The sequence below is a fragment of the Diachasma alloeum genome, unplaced genomic scaffold, assembly GCF_001412515.2.
Source record: "Diachasma alloeum isolate Michigan unplaced genomic scaffold, Dall2.0 Dall_scaffold_00365, whole genome shotgun sequence".
Taxonomy (NCBI): domain Eukaryota; kingdom Metazoa; phylum Arthropoda; class Insecta; order Hymenoptera; family Braconidae; genus Diachasma; species Diachasma alloeum.
This window is the reverse complement of record NW_021680504.1, coordinates 300,482-325,269: the sequence shown is the minus strand read 5'-3', so window position 1 is coordinate 325,269 and position 24,788 is coordinate 300,482. Positions and strand designations below refer to the sequence as shown.

Sequence of the window (24,788 nt, the reverse complement as noted above, 5' to 3'; positions counted from 1 at the left end):
TATACCCCGCAAAAGGTGCCCCCATCCGCCCGGGATTTCCTAGTTTCCCATGCCTTTTCTAATCAATTAAACGGATTTAAACGAATGCTCGTCACGAAGCAACGCGGCGAGCGATAGTAACCGCGACTCTATCGCATAGTTTTAGAAAATTGCCTCGCGGCTAACCATGGATTTATTGTAATTTTAGTTTTAAATAATGCTTCATTGCATCTCCCCCGTACAAACGCGACTGATATACGCAGTTATTCTTCACTGGTGGCACTTTTTTTTCCCAGATTAGACACTGAAGAATGTCCAGAATTTATTGTTTAAAAAGAGGGGCAAGGTGCGCCGAAAAAATAAAATGAAAAAAAAAAAGTGAGGAACGAGGGAGATAAACGTAGCGGAATATTATTGTCGTTAATCAAGGGCTGCTTTAAAGTGGTTAAAATTTTTACCGAGAACTTACGAGCATCGTAAAGCTCTCGACTGCATCGGCGACCACCAACGGCTAATGTGAAAATCATTCGAATTATCTCACTCGTAACTGTTGAAAGAATACAAAAGGGAAACGCCCCCACTAAAGGAGGTGCAGCTAGGGCACCCAACGCTTTAAAAAAATGGCCAATGGGGACCGGTTAGTTTTCCTATGAGATAAGAGATACTCGTTTATAATAAGTTGCTTCTAGGTTTAACTAGAATTTTTCAACTCCCTCCCCGCCCCACAGCATATTGTAACTACCCACATATTCACCATTTGTTCAGTTTCGCCCATGTGCCTCTGGAGTGAATGTCTTATCGTTTTGATTCGCCTCGTTTGCCAGGCTTGCCTCCGGAGAAAGGCAGGAAATCGTGCACAAACAGTGCGTGGGTGTATGTGTGCCTCATGCACAGTGAATTTTCCTTGCAATTGTATTTAATGTTATAATAATTAGTTGAGATTGGAAAACTAAATTTCTTGGACTTTTTTTTTCGTCGTGATAGAATTTAATGGCAGAGTTTAAGAGTTGAAGAAACATTAGTGAGGAGAAAGTGGCTATTTATTTATGAAGAAATCATGAAGAATATTGTTGTTAATGGAATGGGGATTTATTTTAATTAGACATTGGAGATTATGAGTAGAGATGCAAATGCGTCAGACGAACCGGCGTATGACGAGGCATTTATGAAGATTGTCACAATTCTCCTAGCGTAGGATAGTCGCAATTTGCCGTAAGATATGACAATTATTTTTCATCTATATAGATGCAACATCATTTTTTTCTTTATCGATTTTTATTTGAATTCGTTTCGTATTAAACTAGTGTGCATTTTGAAATGAAAATCACACTCAATTATCATCTCTATACTCTGTTAGAAAATAACTCCTGAAATTTCAAGTAAAAAATCTTGAAATTTTTAACAATCACTCATTCACACGGAATTTTCATGTATTTTTTAATTGAAAAATCAGTCAAGTTCTGGAGTATTCAGTGGAATTACTATTTTCAGGTTCACATGATAATAAAAATTATTAAATAATTTAAAAATTTAAGCAACAATTTCCCTAAATATTCAATCCACTGAAAATTCAGTTGAATCTGATGTTCAATTTCCGCAATGAATTTGAAAATTCTTCATCTGAATTTCTTTCCCCCCGATATCTGCTATTCCAATGTCCTGTCTTATCAGCCCACTTCCGTGCATATCAGCCAGGCAGAAACCCACCGGAAAACAAATAATTTCCAAACCTTGGAAATTCCCCCGGAATATATCAAGACCACAAAAATCAGTGTGACCTCTTACACAAGCATTATCATTTTCTCCTCACTTTATTTTACGACCACTTTACATTTCCGGGAGAATCATCACCTCTGTATTTATACGAATAACGAAAACATTAATTTCCCCATACTGAATAAGATTTAAATGACATTGATGGTGATTCTCTGGTTTCACTCGACACTATCCAAGGGCATTATTGTCACCACAACGACCGCCAGTTGACCTAAAATCACCATCTAATAAACTTTCTAACGTGCGTAGCGAGGTTGTGACCACTTTTAAAATGAATGCGTCATCGTTGACGCGAAAAAACGTAATGAGTGGAAGATATAAAGAGCAGGATTAGGAAATGTGGCAATGTACAAAAATTATACGTTCCACGGATGAGGTCTTGTGTCATGTTGAATCTATTTAGTTGTAGACAATAAAGAAAATTTCCGATAACAGTCTTGGAAATTTCTAACAAGTTTCTAACGTTTCCACGGAATTTTCGAGGAATATTGTTATTGAAAATGCATAATTTTAACGAAAAATCTGTGGGAATTGTAAATTTCAGTTTAATTATTCCGGGAAAATTAATGAAAAAGTAGGAAAATTGCTGGAATTCCAAGAATTAAAAAAAAATAGGACTTTACTTGAATTTTCAGAGAAAATTGAAATTCCATCGACTTTTTTGCTTTAAAACTAATTCACGCTCTTTGTTCGGAGAATTCAGCCAAATTTTTTAAATAGTATAGAAAGAATAAGAAACTTTAAATTTCAACAGTCAATAATTATTAATTAACGAACAATATTTCTAATGTTTAGAAATGAAAAATGAATAATTTAATAACCATTTTTTAAAATTCCTGCAAGTTCTCTATTGTTCTCGTAAGATATTTATGTCTTTCGGTTTTATCAAGTGCATGAAACAAAAAATAATTTCAAGAAAAAACTTTTCTTTCCAAAACACTGTGTTATTGACAAAATTAAATAATCTCTTGGTGGAAATTCTATTGGTGGAAATTCAGATGAGGGGAATAATCCAGCCAAATCCCCTTGTGCTAGTAAATTTTACTCAAGTTTTCTTGTATATCAAGTCGAGCAAATTTGGCTGAGCCTCACTCAGGGCATTACTACTTAAAATCCAATGAAATTCCAATTTTTGAAATTTTCCTTATTTCTATTGATTAAGATAGAATAATTAAAATGAAATTGACAGATTCCATAAATTTTGTTCGTCAGAATATAAATGTTTAACTAAAAAATTACTTGAAATTCAACTTGTTCAAAATTTTTGGAAAGCGCCAAAAAATGTAAACAGTGAACTGTTTAAAAACGCCATGCAAGGGACTAAAGCAGATACAAAACGGTCAAATCACCGTGACGGCAGATGTGTGAAAGTGGCACGGAAATGGGTCGCGCTCAGTGTCTGTAGGAATATCCTCACGGTTGAGCTCCAAAGATTCACTGGCTCGAGACGAGATAAGAAAACGATCTTTGATGTGTCGTATATATCTTTTCGATAGATACCGAGAGCAAGTCTCCTCCAGATAAACAAAAAGGGAAATGAAATAAAATAAGCGGACGAATACCACATTTCCCCGGTCTCTCACTTGTTTAATTCATTCGGTTTTCGCCACTGACGAGAAAATTATCCCTCGACTTTCGTTTATTCCGATATGTGGCGGTACAATTTCCTAGCAATTGTAACTTATGATTACAATTCGTGATCTCATTTCGTATTGTACTTGGGGTATATTGTCTGGGCGACTGGTATTACCATATTGAGAGGTTCTAGACATGTTTCCGATTTTCGACGTGAGGAAATTGTGATATTGATGAAGGCGTTCACTAGAAAAAATTATGTCTACAATTAAGGAAATTCAAGTATTTTTTACAGTTTGGTACAGACAACACTAAAGATTCAACCATTTTCAATCATCAAAATTGCCAATTAAATTGCGTGAGAAAAATTTGAAAACAATCGTGAGTATTCAGCACCATTCAAATTATATTTTGCAAAGAATTATTATTCTTTGAAGCACTTATTTTTTACAAATAAATTGATTGTTTATAATTTATTTATAGAAAATGCTCGTAATTATTTATTTGTTGCATCAATCTTCCACCAAAAGTTAACTTTCTAATTTTTTTTTCAAAGTTTTAAAATGTTTTCTAATGGTTCAATATCGAAATTCGAATTTAGACCTGCAAAGTTTAAATAATGAAATCATTGTAAAATGCTCGGAAACTTAGGGTCAAATGGGGCTCAAATGAAAGCTCTGATGTTCGACTACAAAAGTAGAAAAACATTTCACTGGAAAAAAAGTAGCCAAAATATTTGGATATCCTTAAGATGTTTTTGTTCGTAATTCAAGTCATTTTTAGTGTCTCATATCGAGATATCAATACGTGCAGTCTGGGCATTCTAGATGTCTTAGTCGCAGATCTCTTGTTTCAAACTTATGATGTCTCCTTTGTTTTTTCAAATACGTCTTGTTTTCAGGCGGAAAAACATCTTATTTTAAGATATTTGAAATTTCACTCATCACGAAGTTCACTCGTTGAAAAAAATTGAAAGTTTATGGACAGTTGACTAGTCAATTCCAGGAGGATGACATTAAATTCAATTTAAGAGAGAAAAAATGATGAAATTGCAAATTACATTAAAAATTCACTGAAAACATGAATATTTATCCCAAATTTGTTTTGGATTTTCATTTAATTGAAAATTCCGGAATCGGATTTCTATTAATCCTCATGAAATAATTGAGCTGAAACTCACTATTTTCGTTCATTGTTCCCTACAATTTCCAATGCTCAAAAAGAATTCCTTTACATTTCAATCAAACTATACTATAATAATGAAAACTTCCAAGTGTACCGGAAATTTCAGCCAAAAATTAAGTGTTAACCGATAAGACAAATGCATATCTCATGTGTCTAACTTCTTAAATTAAAACGTCTTGGCACTAGTTTTCCCAGTGTTCTCTCGATAACGAAACTTCCCAGCAAAAATGTCTAACAATTTTCCCCGGAAATCGAATGAAACGAATTATTATCGAGGAAATTTCATATCGAATAACAATGTAAAAACCCAAGAAAAAAAATTCATGAGGATTAATAACTCCATCAGACCGCCGGCATAACCCCATTCAATTATTCCTCACCTTATAATCCTCTTACCCCAGAAACAAGCGGCTTCTGCACTCTGGTTCTTGCATCTCGAATGAAACCCCCCGAAGAATGTGAAACGGGTTCAATGGCACTCACCAGAGCAACCGATAAATTCGCGCATCTATCCCCCTCCCCCTTCCCGCCAAAGCCCTAAACTCCGCCGATGCAATCCACCATCCAAACTCCGAATGTCTTTGTGGCGATGGGGGAAAGGCTAAAGAGGCATAGATCGAATGGATCGTCTGCCATCTGCAAACCACGGACCACTTGGACCTACCATCGATAGAATTTAACTATAACAGAGTTGTGAATACCAATGATGCCTGAGGGAATTTCATACCATCATTGAATATCTCGTCTTCATACCAGAAACTTCAGAATTCAATTCCAATTCCTTCTCTCTCTTGCTCACACGTACACACACGATTGCCCTTATTCATTGGAAATTCATCATCTCTAAATTGTTTATTCTCCATCATTTGCATTTATTTGGACCGAATTTGAAAGTTAATGTAAATAGGCTCTATTTGGCTTTAAAATAAATCGCTTTTGAATTTAAATTAATGTTTTCCCAATCTCAATAGAAACTCAACATGGAAATAATGAATAATTTATTTAGGGTTATAACAGCGTTTCCATTAGAATAAGTATATAAGTTTATGCATTCCGGCAAAAGTATTGTTAAAATGAGTATAAAAATGTCGAATAAAGGGTTCTATTTGATTTTAAGGCCTCATGCCTCTGGGCGCAATAAGAATAATCAAGTATTTTGGTCATTTTTTTATTCGAAAGTGAGGTATAAGAGTTTTACAATTTTTCAATGATTTTATTATTCAAATTTTGAAGGTCTGTTTTATTATCTATTTCGAAACATTAGAAAACATTCTCAAAATCCCGAAAAATTAGAAAATCTACTTCTTGAGAAAGATTTAGGAAATCGAAAATTAAATTTTTTTGATATTGCGACCCTATCTCATAAATAATTCATAAAGAATCAATTTTTCAAAACTCAAAAGTTCGAACAATTTATATTATTTATTTATGCGGTAATGATTTTTCGGAATTGTCTTTGACCATTTCCATTAATAAATTAAATTAATAAAAACATCGAAAGGCTTAGACTGGAAACCTAAGGGGAGTTCAAACCCCACCTCCGGCGATTTTTCGCATTTCCCCGAATTGATGGATATAACGCACATTTCGATCGACATCAGAAATGAAATAACTTTTAATAAAAACATCGATCATTTTACTACTTTCATTTACTAGAAAAATACTTTGTTCGAGAGTGCCAATTTTCTTGGTGCAGAAAAAATTTAATGTATCATGAAAAAGAAGCGATCGAAAATGGAATTCAATCCTGCAACCAATTCAGCCGAAATTGTTTTTTTACTCCCCATTTTCTGATGATTTTAAATGCGGCCCATTGTGCCGGCTGTAGCTTCTCGATCCACCAGTGCACACCGAGTAAAAAACATGAAAAAAACAAATGAAGAGGGGGTCAACTGTGCCAAATCCACACCCAAGGCCAAGGCTATTGTCCTATCTCGTTTAACGAAATTGTCTTTGCCCAATTAAATTAATAAATTGAATTAATAAAAACTTTGATCATTTTATTATTTCCATTTATTAAAGAAAATACTTTATTCTATAATGCCAATTTTCTAGGTGCAGAAGAAATTTAATGTTCTATGAAAAGAGGCGGTCGAAAATGGAATTAGATCCTCCAACCAATTCCCCCAAATTTTTTTTTTTACTCTCCACTTTCTGATGATTTTACATGTGGCCCATTGTGCTAGCTGTAGCGTCTCGATCCACCAGTGAACATCGAGTAAAAAGCATGAAGAATACAAATGAAGAGGGGGGATTAACTGTGCCAAATTCACATCCAAGGCCAAGGTTAGTGTTCTCGCTCGTTTAACCCAATCCACAATTGTTGAATAAAAACGAAAGTTGTACAACCAGTTTTGAAGGTATACTGTCTTTTATTATTTTTGTGAAAACTCTAAACGTAATTTAGCTTGGATAGATGTGTCTGCATGTACACGTGTTAGCTGAAGAAAAAATCAGTGATGTGAAAGGTGCGCCCCCCCTCCGGAAGTTGCCTTTGAAAATAACGTGTCTCCTATCTGGCACACACGTATATGGTACACAACATGGGTGGTTAATAATAGTTTTGCCAGCGAGGAAAGTACCTTGTCGTTTTGAATGCACAGTGGCTTTTAAAAGGTTGTAGAAAGTGAGCCATACGTAGGAAACAGGGAATGAGTGTTTTAACAGAACTGTACAAATGTTGGATTGCGATGATGACGGGGGAGGAAAAAAAATGTAATTTCAGGGGAAATTAGAATGGTAATGATGCTGGAGGATATTCACTTTTCATACACGGAATAAGAAAATTCGCGAATTAAGGACATCGTTCTGAATTAAATTCTGTTTTTTTTTTTTTTAGAAAATCATGAGATTGAAGTTTGCAAATGGTGTCATTAGCAAGAAAAAAGGTAACTCATTACTTCCGAATAGTTGCTAACGAGAAAATAGCCCATCTTTCATAAAATTTCCTTGTGCTTTATATAATTATCCTCCAAACTGCAGCTAGAAAATTACTCTTGAAATTTCAAGTGAAAAAGCTCGAAATTTTCAGCAACGACAAAGTTACATGAAATTTCTGTATATTTCTTCATTGGCGAATCAGTTAATTTCTTGAATATTCAAGTAATTCTCGATTTCCAAATCCAAACGGCACTGGAAAACTGAAAATTTTGGAAATTCAGGCAACAACTTCTCTGAATTCTCAATCTATTGAAAATTGACTGAGAAAGGCGGCTATCCTGCAATCAAGAACTATCTTCTCCATTTGATATAGATTTTCTTTCCTTATGAGGGACAATGAACTTTTTTCCCTTTAGAAAACCTTGTTTGGACCAGTGGAAAAGGTCCGGAACTCGTCCAATAATTGCTACAACAATTTTCAGAGTTTCATTTCGTCGTTTTTTGTCATGTACTTTGTAATTTAATTTTTTTCCACTTCCAAGGATATCAATTAATCGGAGGAATCCAGAAACTGTTGCAATTATTGTGTTCAATAACGACTTTTATTGGTGTTATCGAGAACTTTCAAAAATAGATCACTCGACTTTCATCCCCCTCTACCCTCGCTCTGCCACGAAACATCTTTCTCCTATAGAAGATTGCAGAGAAAACGTTTCAGTGATCGATGAATGTGTCTATGTGTATCCACCTTCGTGAGCGTATGCTCATACTAGCGATAAGGGTTCTCCCAGGGTTCAGCATAAACACACACACAGGCGCAACGTTTGATGTTTGAGAAGTGCAAGTCGCCTTTTCCCACGTTCTGGAAGTGGGTGGAAAGCTAAATTCATCGTTGATGCGTACACTTCATCAGGTATGAAGAAGAGTTTTGTACAATTGCAAGTAATAATCGTATTTGGAAAATTTATCGCTTCCTAATTGAAGATGTTTATTAATTTTCAAAAAAAAGAAAAATCAATGAATGACACGAAAAATTCGCTTTTCGTGAGAAGACCCGGTAAACCGCGATTCTAACCTCGCTTCGCTCGGTTTGATCGCGGTTTACGGGCCTTCTGACGAAAAATTGCATTCATCACACGGTCCAAAAGTATTTTCTGACGAATGTGATTATAGCAAAGCCACATTCGTCAGAAAATACTTTGTGGACCTTGTGATGAAAATAACTATTGTGTGTGAGACAAATTATGAAACAAACGCACAAAATAAAAACAAGCGGTTTGGTTTAGTTACCATATAGTTGATTTTGCTAATGAATTAGCAATTTCTTCGCGAATGGAGATACTGAATTTTGAGAAATCTGAATATCTCGGAGCTCGTACTGTAGATTCAGTTTCGAGATTATTCCCACACAGTGGTAGACAAAAAAGGATTTAATTGCTGCCAACGAGGCTCCTTGATCATTAATGCTGACTTAATTAACCTTGTTAATTAACAAAAGGCGAAAAAAATACGAGAAAAAAAGTTTCAATTTTTAGGAATCTACCACCAATGATTATTCATACTGGACTGGATTGACCCCGATTATCAGTGATTTTTATTACTTCAATTTGATTATGAATTCCTAAAAATTAGGTATGTATTCCTGAAAGTCAGTGATATGACTCTGAAAATTAGTGATGATGTCCCTGGAAATCAGTAACATATTTCGAAAAATCAAAAATTCATTTTTTCTGTGCTAATAGTAAAGAAGCCTTATTAACCGCAATGAAATCCTTCTATGAGTGCACATACATTCTAGAAAAACAAATCAGATGACTCTATAAAAACCCCAATTGAATGTCTATCCAATCTCAACGGAACTACGATCATTCGCCAACTAAACTGCGATTAACTCCTAAATGACCTTCAATCAATAGTTTTCGTAAAAGAACAGCCATCAGCCAAGGCTGTAGCTTCAGACTAATGTCTTTTTGTATGTGTACTTGAACAAATAATTGGACGCGTTCATCATGAAGACAATTTCAAGGGTCTTTTCACGACGTAACTGCCGGCTTTTGAATCTAAATGGAAGTGATTTTATGGTGAACTAACGGAGGAAACTAGTGTGAATTCGTCTTGCGTTATCATCATCTCCTGCCACTGTGTGAAACTCAACTGCTGGGTTTCAAAAATTTCATGAAAAAGACAGGCTATTTTCGCACCACACCTATCCTCATTTAGAGGCGTGTAACATGTATTACTGTCGAATAATCAATTATTAACGGGCAATTTCAAGAGTACTTTTTAGAGAGTGTACCTTTGGTACCCAACAACCCATCCTCGTCACTGAGAAAGACTTACTTTTGCGATGGAATTATTTTCTTGAGAGAAGAATTCATTTTTTTTAGGAATCCAAAACTCCAAATACTGCAATTCTGTTGAATTATGAGATGATTATGCTACATATGATCTTGAATGAAGTCCATTGACAATTATTAACATTCAGAGTTATTCTAAATTATTTTCCAATTTCCGTTCAACCGTTTTTATTTATTACTAATTAATTATTTGGCCAGTATACAGTGAACACATACGGTTTGGTAATAAATCTACACAAAGAGTTAGCTTCATTGGTTGTTTCATATAGAAACATTGAAGGCGACAGGACCGCATATATGTATGACGGTGTTATGACCAAATAATGCAAATTGTTTTACCTAAGAAAATGTCAAATTTGAAGAAATTGAAAAATAATGAACGGTGTTCGTTCAAGATCATATGTAGCATAATCATCTCATAATTCACGATAATTGTAATATTTTTAGATGGACTTGGACCACCTGTGAATCACTGTCCTGGATAAATACGCTTCTAAAAAAATTAATTATTCTCCCAAAAAAAAAGATTCCTTGGCAAAAGTAATTTTTTTTCTGATTTTTACAATCAGTGCTGCAAATCATAAATTTAATTGTAGGAATGAAATCCTTAATTTAATTTGTTCAACTGAAAATTATTCGGTGAGTAGTTTGACGTGATTCAATTAATAAATCCATTACGAATTTTTGATTAATTTCTTCTTGCGTTTACTTGAGTAAATAAATGGACTTGTTCATCACGAAGACAATTCCAACGGTCTTTTTATGATGCAACTTTCGGCACTTGAGTCAGAATGGAAGTAATTCTAGAGAGAGAGTCTCAAAGTGGTAGTTTGCATCAGTCCCTTTCCGAAGGGACTGATGCAAACTGCCTTTGAACGGCCAACCGAAGGTTGCCGTTCCCCATTCGGATGCATAAAACGTACATAAATGTCGAATAATCGATCACTACTCGAAATTTCAAGAGTTATTCTTCCAACATTATACCTTTGTTCCTCCAAAACCCATAATTGAGCAAATCGTAATGTCGACTGTACAAATTGAACAATTAATTTAAATTGTTCAACTAAAAATTATTCAGCAGATAGTTTGACGTGATTCAATTGATAAATCCATCAATAATTTTTTCTTGCGTGTAGTTGAACAAATAATTGGAGACGTTCGCGAAGACAATTTCAAGGGTCTTTTTATGATGCAACTTTCGGTACTTGAGGTACAATGGAAGTGATTTTACGGTGACTAAACTAGAGAAACTCGTGTTAATCATTCTTGCATTGTCATCATCCCATGTCACTGTGTAAAACTCAACTATATGATTTTGGAAATTTCATAAAATATCACTTGAGAGAGAAAGAGAGAGCGAGAAAGAGAGAACTTCAAAGTGGCAGGTTCTTTTTGCAGAATGCCCTACGTTTCCTCATACGGATGCGTAAAACGTGCATAAATTTCGCATAAACGATCGTTACTTGAAATTTCAAGTGTTATTTTCCAATATTATACCTTTGCTCCTTCAGAACCCATAATTCTGCAAATCGTTATTTCGACTGTACAAATTGAACAATTAATTGAAATATTTCAACAAAAAATTATTCACTGGATAATTTACCGTGATTGTTCCGTTTTAAAATGAAATATTTATTAACATTACTAAAAATTTTTACTTATTCAAAATTATTATTCAACTTATTTTATTTATAACGATTTTGAAGTCCTGTTAACTCAAATCGTGAATTTCATAGCAAATTGTAACATTTGAATAGTTTTCGAGTTTTTAAAATCTATCGTTGACTGGAGTTTGCTCCAATTTCTCTCTTCAAAATTATAGCCAAACGCCCGCAATTTGGTAGCAAATAGGCCCTTTGTATTAAATACAGCAGTTCATCATGCCACATAATAATAATAATTATTACTACATCTCGTAAACTATACAAGTGAACAATCCACATACTTTAGATTATGTTAATTCTAATTGTTCATAAATAATCTAATTAGCGAACATTAACTTTGAAAATAAAATGAGAAATTATGTAAATCCGTCATCCTTTGATCAATTCTGTTAAGTTGAAACTTAACTCATTAAACTTTCAAACGGCGATTCACAAACGCTCATCCAATAATCAATTTAAAAAATCAATTTCTTGGGTATTCTTATTTAATGAATCATAATTTTTACAATGATTCATTAAATAAGAATACCTCTAGCACCCCTGTTATTCAAACAAATCAACCAAACGTGAGAACAACCCGAGTGAAATTATTTGTAACTCAGGGGCATCATTAACGCGACGCAGGGATTCAATTAATAAATCCACCAGAATTTTTTGGTGAATTACTTCTTGCGTGTATTTGAACAAATAATTGGACTCGTTCGTCACGAAGACAATTTCAAGTGTCTTTTTATGATGCAACTTTCGGCACTCGAGCCACAATGGAAGTGATTTTACGGTGAACTAACGAGGGAAACTCGTGTTAATTCGTCTTGCGTTGTCATCATCTCATGCCACTGTGTAAAACTCAACTACATGAATTCAGAAATTTCATGAAACACCACTTGTCAGTGAGTGAGTGAGTGAGTGAGTGAGTGAGTGAGAGAGTTTCGAAGTGGCAGGCCGTTTTCGCACCAGTCCCTTCCTCATTGGGATGCGTATAGCGTGCATAACTGTCGAATAATGAGTTGTTTTGTTTGAAAATAAACTGCTGAGTGTTCATGCCTCGGTGTATGAGGCCACTTTCACCCAACGCCCTACATTCTCATGCCTGACATGTTTTGCACTTGATTGTCGTTGTGAGGAAGAGGTCAGAGTTATATCCGGAGTGAATCGCATTAAATTTTTTATTCGAAAATTTTGCCTCAACCACTTGTGTTGAATACACCTGTGCAGAAACAAGTTGAACAGCAACTGAATGTCGATGTGGAATTGAGAGAAGAGTTGGGGGAGAACGACACAGAGACCTCGATATAATACCGGGTCTTGTCGATATCTCAAGTCTCTCAACGTGACACAAAGTAAACGCGCTTTCGACAGGGCCACTTATCTCTGAGTTTTCTTACGGCTATCGGAGAATAGGATGGATTAGAAGTATATTGGAGGAGAGGATAAATAGGAAAATTTTATTGAGTTATTGGTAAGGCAATCGAAAGGTTTCTAAAAGAGAAAATATCGATTTACGGAGATCCATGCAATCAGAATAAAACTTGTTTGAAGATTAGATACACTGTACACGGAGAAAATTATTTGGTGAATTAATTAACATTCAGAAAAGATTTTTCAATTTCATTCGACAAACATCTGTTAAATTTTCGACAAAATTGATGTTCTTCAATTTTTTTTATGAATCACGGGAAGATTCAGCCAAAAGTTTTCAACAGCGGTTATCTATGAAAAGCAATCAGCTTGAACCTCTAATTCAATAAATACAATCAGGTTTGCCTACCAGAGTAGGTGGTGAGGGCATATATACATTTGGAAACAATCCCACAATCATTTGTATCTTGATAATCGATCACCTAGTTGTTGTAATTCACAAAATAATTTTTCCTGTGTAATAAATAATATCTTCAAGTGACACACCAGATGTCGATTTCGAGACACGAATAAATGAATATTATTTAAAATCGTATGTCGATTTGATTTTCATGAAAACAGTGCGCAGCTCTAAAAGAGACAGAAAATTTCATCCTGAATAAAAACAGGACCACGTGAGCCCCAGTATTTTCGAGATATGGTGGAAATTAGTTTTATCAAGTAAAAAGGTTTCTCTTCTCTTCCACATTTCTCCGCTGGCAAAAAATAATATCTGAATTGAGAGGAATTTGTTTCGTTGAAAGATTCATCTCGTAATTGCATATTTATTTAATTCCATAAATTACTTACAGGAATCAACAAACGTTGTTCCTCTCCAAGAATTTTAAATGTATAATCACCTTCGTGAAATGTAAACGTGAATAACGAAATATTTGAATGCGAGCATTGAAAAAATTTATTTTTCACAATCGACTGAAATTCCCTCCGACGAGAACGAGAATTATACGAGAAAATAATTGAGATACTCCCGTACATTTGAAATTGGTTTCGACCGTTCCATTTTCACCGACTTTCCCTATTTCGATTAACCCGAAAACTAACGAATTTCCAGTTATTAGCTTTCCCCATAGTAATAAAAATACGAATAAAACTTTTTTTTTTCAATCAATGATTCTCCTGTTATTTCGCCACAGCATAAAAGCGACATAAACGAAAATTTAAATTACGAGGGGAAACAATACGCAGTATGAAAAAATATATATAATTACTCCGAGCGTTTGTGCTGGAACATTCAAGCGAAAAATGTATCTATTTCCCCGCGTTCAACTCGCAATTTTAATTTCTTTTTTTTTTATCAGAATAAAATGTTTCGTGCGAGTAATTGGACGTTGACGTTGCGTTATAAACACACGAAGTGAATCGAAAACAAGTGTCCAATTATTACCCCGGAGGTAAACACGTACACCAGTAAATTATGAATAACACAGGAGTAATTAATCGAGTCACTAAGGAATTGCCAAGGAATTTCTCCAAGTTTCGTTCATCGATTTTCAGAAAATGAAAATTAGTCATATTTTTTTAGAATAACGACAACCGGCCGCCGCAAACCGCTGACCTACATATCCCATAAGCGTCGGATTATTCCTCTCTATTTGTTGATCCCTGTGTACAACATGCCGGACAATCCTGTCCGTCAGTGTACCCATCCCATTGTTACCGCTGTTTTGTTATCATCTAATTATATGACGACGGAGAAAAAAAAATTCTTAAACAATCACTAGTTGAGAATTACCGAAAACATAATATCTAATGCTAAATTTTTTGTACAAAAAAAAGATTTAATAGTTAAAAAAAATGTATCTTCTGGGCAAGCAAGAAATGTAATTTCCAGTACGTATTGTGCTTACGAAAAGTTTTTGCTTTATGCGAAACAAGAGATGATAGTTTTTCGTTTCGGGAATTGAATAATCGCAGACAAAAAATTAATCCTTGAATGGAATAATGAAGATATGATAGTAATCTTACCCAACTGAACTTACACTGAGGAAAGGAAATTTAACATCCTTCACAAAAATTAAATTTTTGACGTGATCATCAGAAATGTCCCTTGCAGAATTCGAACTGTTGGCAGGAAAAAATATAATCTATTGTACGACAATCATTTTATTTCAGAGAACTCCATAGGTTTATACCATAGAATTCTCAGTAGAACAAATGTATTTACCCGAAAAATATATAAATGTTTCACGAGACAATTACTACTACGAAAATTATCATGTTCTGGTGTAAACTTTCTTTTTTGTCTGCAATTAAATTGATTCAACACGGCAAAAGATCTCTTTATGAGAACGAAAGAATTAATTTTTTCTCTCGGTGTAGGGATAGAATATTCCTTGATAAATTTGTCTGGATAAGAGATATTTTTATTCTGAAAAGGGACCATCTCGTGTGAATGATCCGCCTCTTGAACCAAATATTTCCTTGATCTTGAAAGCAGAGCAATTATTCATGTTTAAGACTTTCAAATTCGAATCAAACAATTTCTTTTCTGATGATTCTCAGCTAGTGTTTTTTTTGCCCAAGCACGACTTGTTTGAGAACTTGTTCGTTTTTCCCTCAGTCTACATTTAACTATGCAAAAACATCCCATTCATTGGACGCCTTTCTCCGCATCGAAAAAAAAAACGTTGCAAAAAAAAGTAATGTCTCGGTTGGTACAGAACCAATTTTATAAAAGCTGCTCGGCGTCATGTGGCTCGACCGCTCGGTTGGAAATTTAAGTCTGGAAAAACGATTTTCCGGAAGCCTTCACGTAGCCAACTCATGTTACCAACGATGAAATACCTTTCACCGGGGTTTAAAACCAATTGCAATACGTGACCCCAATGCCATCACTCAAATAAGAATCATTTTGGCTTGGTAATTTGTTGATAATCGATTCACTCGAGCCGGTTTTTGGAGAGAAAGCGGAGGTAATGAAAGTTTTACTAAATCGATTAAAGAGAGAAACAGGAGAATTGCATGGGAGATTTATAGAAGAGGACGAGCAGTGGAACATATTCTATAATGAAATAAATTTAAACTCCACTAAGAGAGATTTTATGCACTCGTGGTAGCAAAAACACTCAGTTTTGATAAATGAGATACAAAAAACAGGGAATAACTTTAGATTGAAAAATTTTACAGTTTCAGTGGAAAATTGATGATGAATCAAGAGAGGAAAGAAGATGAAAATTTTATATAAGTAAATCGGAGTGATTGAGTCGAGTGGAATACATGATAAATAAAAAAAATTATATAAAAAAAGAGACCTTGTAGATTTATTACGAAAAAAAAACTCAAATTATTGATGAGGATCAGACGCCAAAACGAGAGTTCATCCAAAACCAATGAAAGGAAATAAAAAGCCCTGAAACAATATTGCATTTCAAAGTCCAATGAATTCTCCATTTGGAGAGTGGAGCTTCCTACGTATTCATGCAAAAACCTCAAAGGATTCTCAAAAGCGAAAACCCCCAGGAAATATTCAATAAATCAATTGAAAAAACCCAAACGAATAAAAAAAAAGTCAAAATTAAATTCCTCATCACAGAACCGAATGAATATCCCGACCCAAACAATGATTAATCTCCATCAACGTAAAAAAAAGCCTACATCCCCATCATAACCTGAAAAAAATTAAGTAATGAATCTACTACGACCAAGCCCCTGAATTACCCATTTTCCCAGCGAAAAGGAAAAAAAAATCCTTGAATATTTGACTAAGATTAAAGTACCGTCTCAAAGGGATGTGGGTCTCCCCCGTGGGCGTAACGAAAAAACATCGGAACCCTGAAAAATTGAGGACTCTTGGATTTGGAGCGACTCCAACAATTTCCAGTATCACGATCTCATCTTCTGGTGGCTTATTCGACGCTCAACCCACAGTGAAATAAGAAATGAAGATGAATGATTCACCAGCCATTGAGAAATTGACGAGAATGACGGTAAAAAAAACCCCTGTCCCCTGGGAAAAATAGCATACCCGAGTGGAATGAAAATACATTTATTCTCATTCTCAGTGCCAAGTTCAGTTGATACCAATGAAATGAGTTGCTGTGGTGATAAAATGGGTCAAGCTCTAAAGCCTGTAAAATGTTAAATCCTAGTTACACAAAACTCTGTTGGCTGCGGTCTCCATTTCCTCCCTCTCCCTCTCATCACTCCATCCTCCCCCTCCCCAACATTTAATCCGCTTAACTTTCGTTCACGAGTCACCGTAGTCAAGATTTTCAACGGTAAAAGATTCGAAACGTGGTTTCCAACAGTGAAAATTCCAAGTTACATGTATTGAAGTAATAAAAGGACTTAGAGGTTGTACGGATGGGTTGAACAGAACGACAAGTTTGCTAAAGCGGATATGAAATTCTAAAGTCACTTGAAGCTTGTCACTTGATACATTGCATTTATATTAAACTTCAAAGTCACAAAAAGTTTAATATTGCTTATCACAGTTTGCGCTTGTTAAGGTCAACAGTAATAATGCTATCACTAAAGAGGTGGATGGGAGAAATTTTTTGAGCCGTTATTAACGCTTTTGAAGTGTGGAATCACAGCTATTTTTGTTTGATAAGTGGACAATTGTTGATTATAAATGATTCCTCTGAGTGCCATTCGAAATATTCATAACTAATTTGCATTCCGAAATCGTTAATCATGATAGATAAGGTTGTACTTGAAAAGTTGTAATCACAGAAATTGTTTTAAAAATATTTCTATTTTCTATTTGCGGAATATTGACAATAAAATAGTATCAAAATAGTGATATTCAAGGAAATATTCAAAAGAATTAACAAGCACTCTCAGAAAACATGGTTAAGCCCTCCGAATGGTACATCGCCTTCAATTCCAACTTTAACCCGACAAAACGTTTCACATTACTTATTAAAATTTATGCTCATTAAATTGCGCAGCAGTAATTGCCCATTACAGAACACTCATCAATAATAATAGGGGCAATGACAGAAATTGATAAATATGATACTATCCACCCAGCGCCAAACTCGAAAATCAGAAGAGGATGAATTCATAGTGAATCGATTTCCCGACCGATTTCCTGTTTTCTGTTAAATCAGATTTTTTCTAATTTATCTTCGAGTCCCTTGTTTGGGTTCCATTCGGCACTCTAGCCAACCCTATGCATGCGGCTGTGGATTCTACACTGTACCGCATTCACACTCCTATAGAACATAGGAGTAGCATAGGAAACCACAGGATACCCATGCCGGTACAGGCGGTTACTCTATTAGCAACCTCCCGCTCGTCGGAGCCTTCCGTTGAAAAATTCGGTTCCACTTGGGATCGAACTCACAACCTTTCGCACATTAGACTTGCGTCTAGCTCACCCGGTCACCGACGTTGGTAAATTATAAATAAAAGACAAATTTTGAAAGTTTCCTCCGGCTAACTAAACAACCGCTAAGAAGATTTTGCGCAACATTGAGTCGGAATTGAGTTGATGAACCATTGAATTCCATTTAAAATACATCGTAACCGAAATTTCATTCGGAAGCAAACTGCTCAGTTATTAGCAAAAATATTTCGATCTTGTGACGAAAGCAATTTCCCACTTGTTTCAAGTTTTGTTCACCTGTTTTAGGCAAATCGAACCGCTTAGGTGATCATTTTCATAAACTAATCAGTTCTAAGTCACATGAAGACGCATCTATTAACAAAAAAAAACAAGTTGAATGGCTTCACTTGTTCACACACAAACATGTCCTTCAAAAATGATTAAAAATGACTTTAGTCATGAAACGCGGACAAATAATGGAAATTCAACATTCCATTCTCGGCGTCATTACAATAACATCCTCCCTTTGGTTCGGGTAGTTGAGAAATCACCAATCGCCGAGAATTGAGTTCGATTTTTAGCACTTTGATTTCATGAAACTGATCTCGTTACAGATAACTCCATAAACGCTCGCATAGATGAAACGCCTGTGATAAATCCCGAGATGATGACGAGCACGTCATGCCAGAATGATAAAAGTCCAGGAACAATGGTCTAGGAAAAGGTAAAAGACGAGTGAGAGGGAGGAGAAAGAAGGAGTGAGGGGCTCTGGGGCAATCGTTGTGGACAACGTGCAAAAATTCAATAGAGTAAGAGGAAGAATACAATGGAAATGGTGAAGCACGCCCTCCTTCAGTGCATCATCCCAAAGCCCCACAGGACTTCACCATAGAACATCATGGAAATCACGAACGTCCACCCACTGGCGCTTGCGCCTTGGCACACCCACTTGACCCCGAATGATAAAAGAAATCAAATTATGTAGGCACTAATGTGCCTCATGCACAGCCCTCCCAATGAATATACACGAGTGAAATAATAAATTTTCCATGATAAAAGTGTTGTACCTCAGTGGGAGGTCAGTATTCCACTGCTAATTTTCTCTGGCTCTTCATTCTCCTTCAAATTAACTTGAACCCATTCTTTGACCACATTTGTGCTCAGTTGATTGAAATATTATAACGTAGAAAGATCAAATTTAATTATTACGTTGCACCAAGGCTATTCAAGTCGAACATAATATTCCATTATTGCCTCGTCATTCAAAGTGGATCCTTTCATGAATTTTGATTGCCCTCAGCGTTCAATATTTCATAATGAATTTTGGAGGCAATTTCAACTCTCATTAATTTTGGATATTAAATGAATTTCCAAAGTGTCCGTTTATGCAATACATGAGGAGTCATCTATCGGAATACTTTTGATTTGTCACATCAGTTCGATAAAACAGGCAACTGTGTCAAATGATCATGCAGTGAAATTTAAGAAGAATTCCATTCCAAAACAGCATAAATTGAGATTTAAACCCTTAATCATATATACACAAGTGAAAAAAGAGTGTGTTTCAGTGGGAGGTCAACATTCCACTGCTAATTTTCTCTGGCTCTTCATTCAGATTCAAATTAAAGTGAGCCCTTTCTTTGAGCTACATGTGTGCTCAGTTGATTGAAATATTATAACGTAGAAAGATCCACTTTAATTATTACATTGCACCAAGGCTATTCAATTCAAATATAATATTCTATTATTGCCTCGCCATTCAAAGTGGATCCTTTCATGAATATTGATTGCCCTCAGCGTTCAATATTTCATCATGAATTCTCGAGGCAATTTAAACTGCAATTAATTTTGGATATTTAAATGAATTTTCTAGTGTGCGTTCATGCAATACATGAGGGGTCATCTATCGGAAAGCTTTGGACTCGTCACATCAGTTCGGTAAAACAGGCAATTGTGTCAAACGGTCGTGCAGTAAAATTAAGACAAATGCCACTCCAAAAATAAAAAAAGGCATTAATTGAGATCTAAATCCTTAAGATACACAAAAAAAAATTCTAGTACAGACGAGTAAAATAATAAATTTTTCATAATAAAAGTGAGTGCTTCAGTGGGAAGTCAATATTCCACTGCTAAGTTTCGCTGGAGCTTAATTTTTCTCCTAATGAAATTGAATCCATTCCTTCAGCTACATGTGTGCTAAGTTGATTGAAATATAATAACGTAGAAAGATCCACTTTACTTATTACGGTGCACCAAAGGTATTCAAGTCAAACATAATATTCCATTATTGTCTCGTCATTCAAAGTGGATCCTTTCATGAATTTTGATTACCCTCAGCGTTTAATATTTCATAATGAATTCTCGAGGCAATTTACACTTCCATTAATTTTGGATATTTAATGAATTTCCGAAATATCCGTTTATGCAATGCATGGCGAGTCATCTATCGGAAAGCTTTGGACTCGTCAAGGCAGTTCGACAAACTAGGAAACTGTTTGAAATGGCAATACTGTGAAATGGAGCTGAATTTAATTTTAAAACGACATAAATTGAGATCTAAACCGTTGATAATATATAAAAATGGAATTACAACTTAAAGTATCCCGTAAAACTCCTAGCAACTCATGCATGGGGAAACAAATAGATGAGACCCAGGGGAAATTAAATTTCAACCCCATAATTGATAATTTCTGGTCTCCTGAATTGAATTAACTAAATCTTACCTTGTAAATTGTCGAGCATGTACGACAGCAGCTTGTGAGTCCCCGATGGTTCGCCGTAGACGGCCATCATCTCCTTACTGAGTGGATTTCCGTGTAGTCCAAGCACTTGTAACTGGAATAACTTTCCTAATTCGTACGGTAATACTCGGAGAAAATTCTGATTTAAAAGCAACTCCCTGAAATAGACATATCAATTGTCAATAAAAATTTAAACTCAAATGAAACAAGTATTTAATTATCTCCAGATTTATTCAATCGACAGAACTGTTGGAAAATTATTGTTGAAATTCAACAGAAAGTAACAAACAGCTTTTATCCACTGAACTCGAGGGATTTGTTTCGAAATTGATAATTCACCCTCCATAAGGCTTAGAAAATTAAAACAAAATAGAAAAACCACAATTGGTTTGAATGCTTGCACACAATTGAAATTTGAACGATTTTTCATCCAACAGTGAATAACAAAAATAAAAAACAATCACTTACTTGAGGTAGATGAGATCCCCAAGTTCAGCAGGCAGACTGCGTAGTTTATTACTACTTAAATCAAGTACTCTCAACTGAGCTAAACGTCCTATTTCAGGTGGTATCCTTTGTAAACTATTATCATTGAGATATAGTGCAGTTAAATGAGTCAATTGCCATATATTGGGACTCAAATTTCTTATACTGCCTGTTATCTCCAACTCCGGCCAATAAGATTTCTTACCAGAGTTGGCGTCCTCAGTGGACATAATAGTGTGCGTACGACGCGGGTTTGAGCTTTCATACTTGTCCTTATGGTTTCGGGACATCTTGAATCCTGTTGAAGAGTCATTGAATCATTGATAGGTCCAATAAGTAATCTAATTATGCGCAAATAAATTACATGAGGTGGTGAAAATACTAATGAGATTATCAGACAATCGAGGATTAATTGAATTGTTGATGGATTCAGTTAGATTATGAAGAATGAAGAACTAAATTATTAGTTAATGAATTCGATTTATGATAACTGACCTACGATGATTCTCACAGGGATCAGGATGTTTGGCATGCAGGGATTGAGCAATGGAGCTGGAGTGTTTGAGGATAGTCTCAGCCCTCGAGAGGCACTCCAGCATGAGAGGAAGGGTCACCGTGATAAGGAACATGATTTAGGGTAACCAGGGAGATCCATTAAATCTCCCATAAAACTTCGCCAAATAACCATTCACTGAAAAGTTACGCAATTATGTCAATGACACACGTTAGTTCGATAAACACCTGTGGAGATGTTTGGAAGCAATCAGTCGATCGCTGCAGCGATCAAATAATCCTGACCAACCTCAAACGCATCAATTCCACACCCAAATGTTATTTCTGAATCAAATTGAATGAAAATACTGAGTAAAACCGATGGAGTTGGTGTAGTTTGAGTTAAAGGATCGAGGAAAATTCGAAAACAAATCTTTTATTGGAGTTAATGAAGAAAAATTCAAGTGCGAAACCCATAAAACGTAGACAAAATAAACTGAATTTTCTTCTTATGCTATTGATTTCCAAATTAATCTGCTAGAAGACTCAGAAAGAAAAAATGAAAATGGAGGACATCTAAATTGGTTTGAATGCTTGAAGTTTAGGATAAACATCGTCAATAAAATTCGAATTCACAGAAAGGGTTACCGTGATAAGGAATATGATTTAAGGTAACCAGGAAGCTCCATTGAACTCCCGTAAAACTTAGCCAAATAAACATTCACTGAAAAGTTACGCAATTGTGTCAATGACACACGTTAATTCGATTAACACCTGTGGAGATGTTTGGATGTAATCAGTTAATCACTGCAGCGATCAGATAATCCTGACCAACCTCAAACGCATCAATCCCGCACCCAGATGTTATTTCTCAATTAAATTGAATGAAAATAGTAAGTAAATTTGATGGAGTTGTTGTAGTTTGAGGCAAAGGATCGAGGAAAACTCGCAAACAAGTGTTTTATTGGAGTTAATAAAGAAAAATTGAAGTGCGAAACCCATAAAACTTGGCCAAATAAAACTCATGAATTTCCTTCTTATCTTAGGCTTTTATGTGATTAATTTTCGAATTAATAATTCATCTACTAGAAGACTCCAAAAGGAAAACTGAAAATAGAAAAAATCTAAATTGGTTTGAATACTTGAAGTTTAGGATAAACATCCTCAAAGAAAAATTCACAGGAAGTCACCGTGATAAGGAATATGATTCAAGAAAATCAGAGAGTTCCATTCAACCCCCGTAAAAATTCTCCAAATGAACATTCACTGAAAAATTACACAAGTGCGAGACCCATAAAACTTTAATAAAATAAAACGCATTAACTTTCTTCTTGTACTAGGCTTTCATGTAATTTATTCCAAAATGATTTCAAAAATTTTTTTCAGAAAAAAATAAAAATGGAAAAAATCTAAATTGGTTTGAAACCTTGAAGTTCAGGATAAAAGTTCTCAAATAAAATTCAAATTCACAGGAAGTGTCACCGGGATAAGGACTATGATTTAGGATAACTAGGGAGCTACATTCAACCCCCGTAAAACTTCTCCAAATAAATATTGACTGAAAAGTAACACAATTAGCTCAATGACACAAGTTGATTCGATTAACACCTGTGGAGATGTTTGGATGCAATCAGTCAATCGCTGCAGCGATCAAATAATCCTGACCAACCTCAAACGCATCAATCCCACACCCAGATGTTATTCCTGAATTAAATAGAATGAAAATAACGAGTAAAATCGATGGAGTTGGTGTACTTTGAGTCTAAGGATCGAGAAATACTCGAAAACAAATGTTTTACTGGAGTTAGTGGAGAAAAGATCGAGCGCGAAACCCATAACCTATGATGGAATTATTCGTATGGAATTGGAGTAATATTACCATGTTAAATATCACCTACAAATGCCAATTCAATGTCATACCCATAACAAAATAATATCCCCAGTGCAATTAGTGGATAAAGTATTCAGATTTTGATTAAATACCCGATTTATAACGATTTGGAGTACCCCACATTATCACTGACTCTAGGTGCAAAATAAAAAAGAATTAAACTCTCAAATGTCAACAATATGGTACCGGCAGTTACATCTATTATCAGACTTAATCAAAATACACACCTTCATCTACCTCTCAACATACACAAGACGTATAGGGTGCTTTTATATTCCGAGTGGGCAAAAAAAATCTTTTTCTTCGCGTAAACAAAACTACCTTGACAAACACCGTGACTCCATTTATCAACTGCACTGTTTCATACAATATACAGGTATGTGATTTGCCATTGACTGGCGGATTTTCGTCGAAATTACAGACAGAATGGGAAACCTCGCGAGAGTTGCCCGATCGCGAACTGACTGCGAAATACGATGGCGGTGGGTTCACAAGATGGCGGTAGGAGGGCGCGCCGTGTCTTTAGCTTTTAGTTTTTCGATAGCAATGAGTTTGACGGTCGATAGAACAGATTTCCCGATTATTGGGAGGTGTAAAAAGGTCATTTATGGAACAATTGTATTGAATAAATGGAGAATAATACGATAAAATAAAAAAATTTCATATGCACCTGGAGCCCTAGGGTGTCAGATCTTGGATTTTTTCAAGGGGAAAGTCGACTTTCAGTCAAATCAAATTTTTTAGCCGGGTGAACGTTGATCCCAACTATTTAAGCGACGGGCTACTCACAACTCTCAAAAGTATGTGGAAAAAGTGAAAACTGAGAAACCGTTTTTTTTGGCCCCAGCCAAAGGGTCAGATTTTCGGGTTTTGCGGGGCAAGTGGATTTTCACCTAAATCGAATTTTTTAGCCGGGTGAACGTTGATCCCAACTATTTAAGCGACGGGCTACTCACAACTCTCAAAAGTATGTGGAAAAAGTGAAAACTGAAAAAAAAATTTATTCACCGGAGGCCAAAGTGTTGGATCTTGGATTTTTCCGGGGGGAAAGTCGGTCCAAGGGTCACAAGG

At 35.4% G+C, this 24,788-nt stretch overlaps 1 protein-coding gene across 4 annotated transcripts in view; it reads right to left on the bottom strand.

Annotated features, from left to right (window-relative positions):
* LOC107041439 (CCR4-NOT transcription complex subunit 6-like) overlaps window positions 1-24,788 on the bottom strand; it is a 541,863-nt gene that overhangs the window by 514,932 nt on the left and 2,143 nt on the right. For 2 of the 4 annotated variants that reach the window (XM_015262012.1, XM_015262013.1), the window contains exons 1-4: window positions 23,945-24,094; window positions 23,810-23,849; window positions 21,317-21,632; window positions 20,831-21,006 (exon numbers count right to left, since the gene is read on the bottom strand). In XM_015262012.1, coding sequence (XP_015117498.1) covers window positions 20,831-21,006; window positions 21,317-21,632; window positions 23,810-23,849; window positions 23,945-23,950 — 538 coding nt within the window. In that variant the 5' untranslated portion in view covers window positions 23,951-24,094. Of the gene's footprint in view, window positions 1-20,830; window positions 21,007-21,316; window positions 21,633-23,809; window positions 23,850-23,944; window positions 24,095-24,788 lie in introns of those variants that run through there. The other 2 variants (XM_015262014.1, XM_015262015.1) reach the window with 2 other exon arrangements.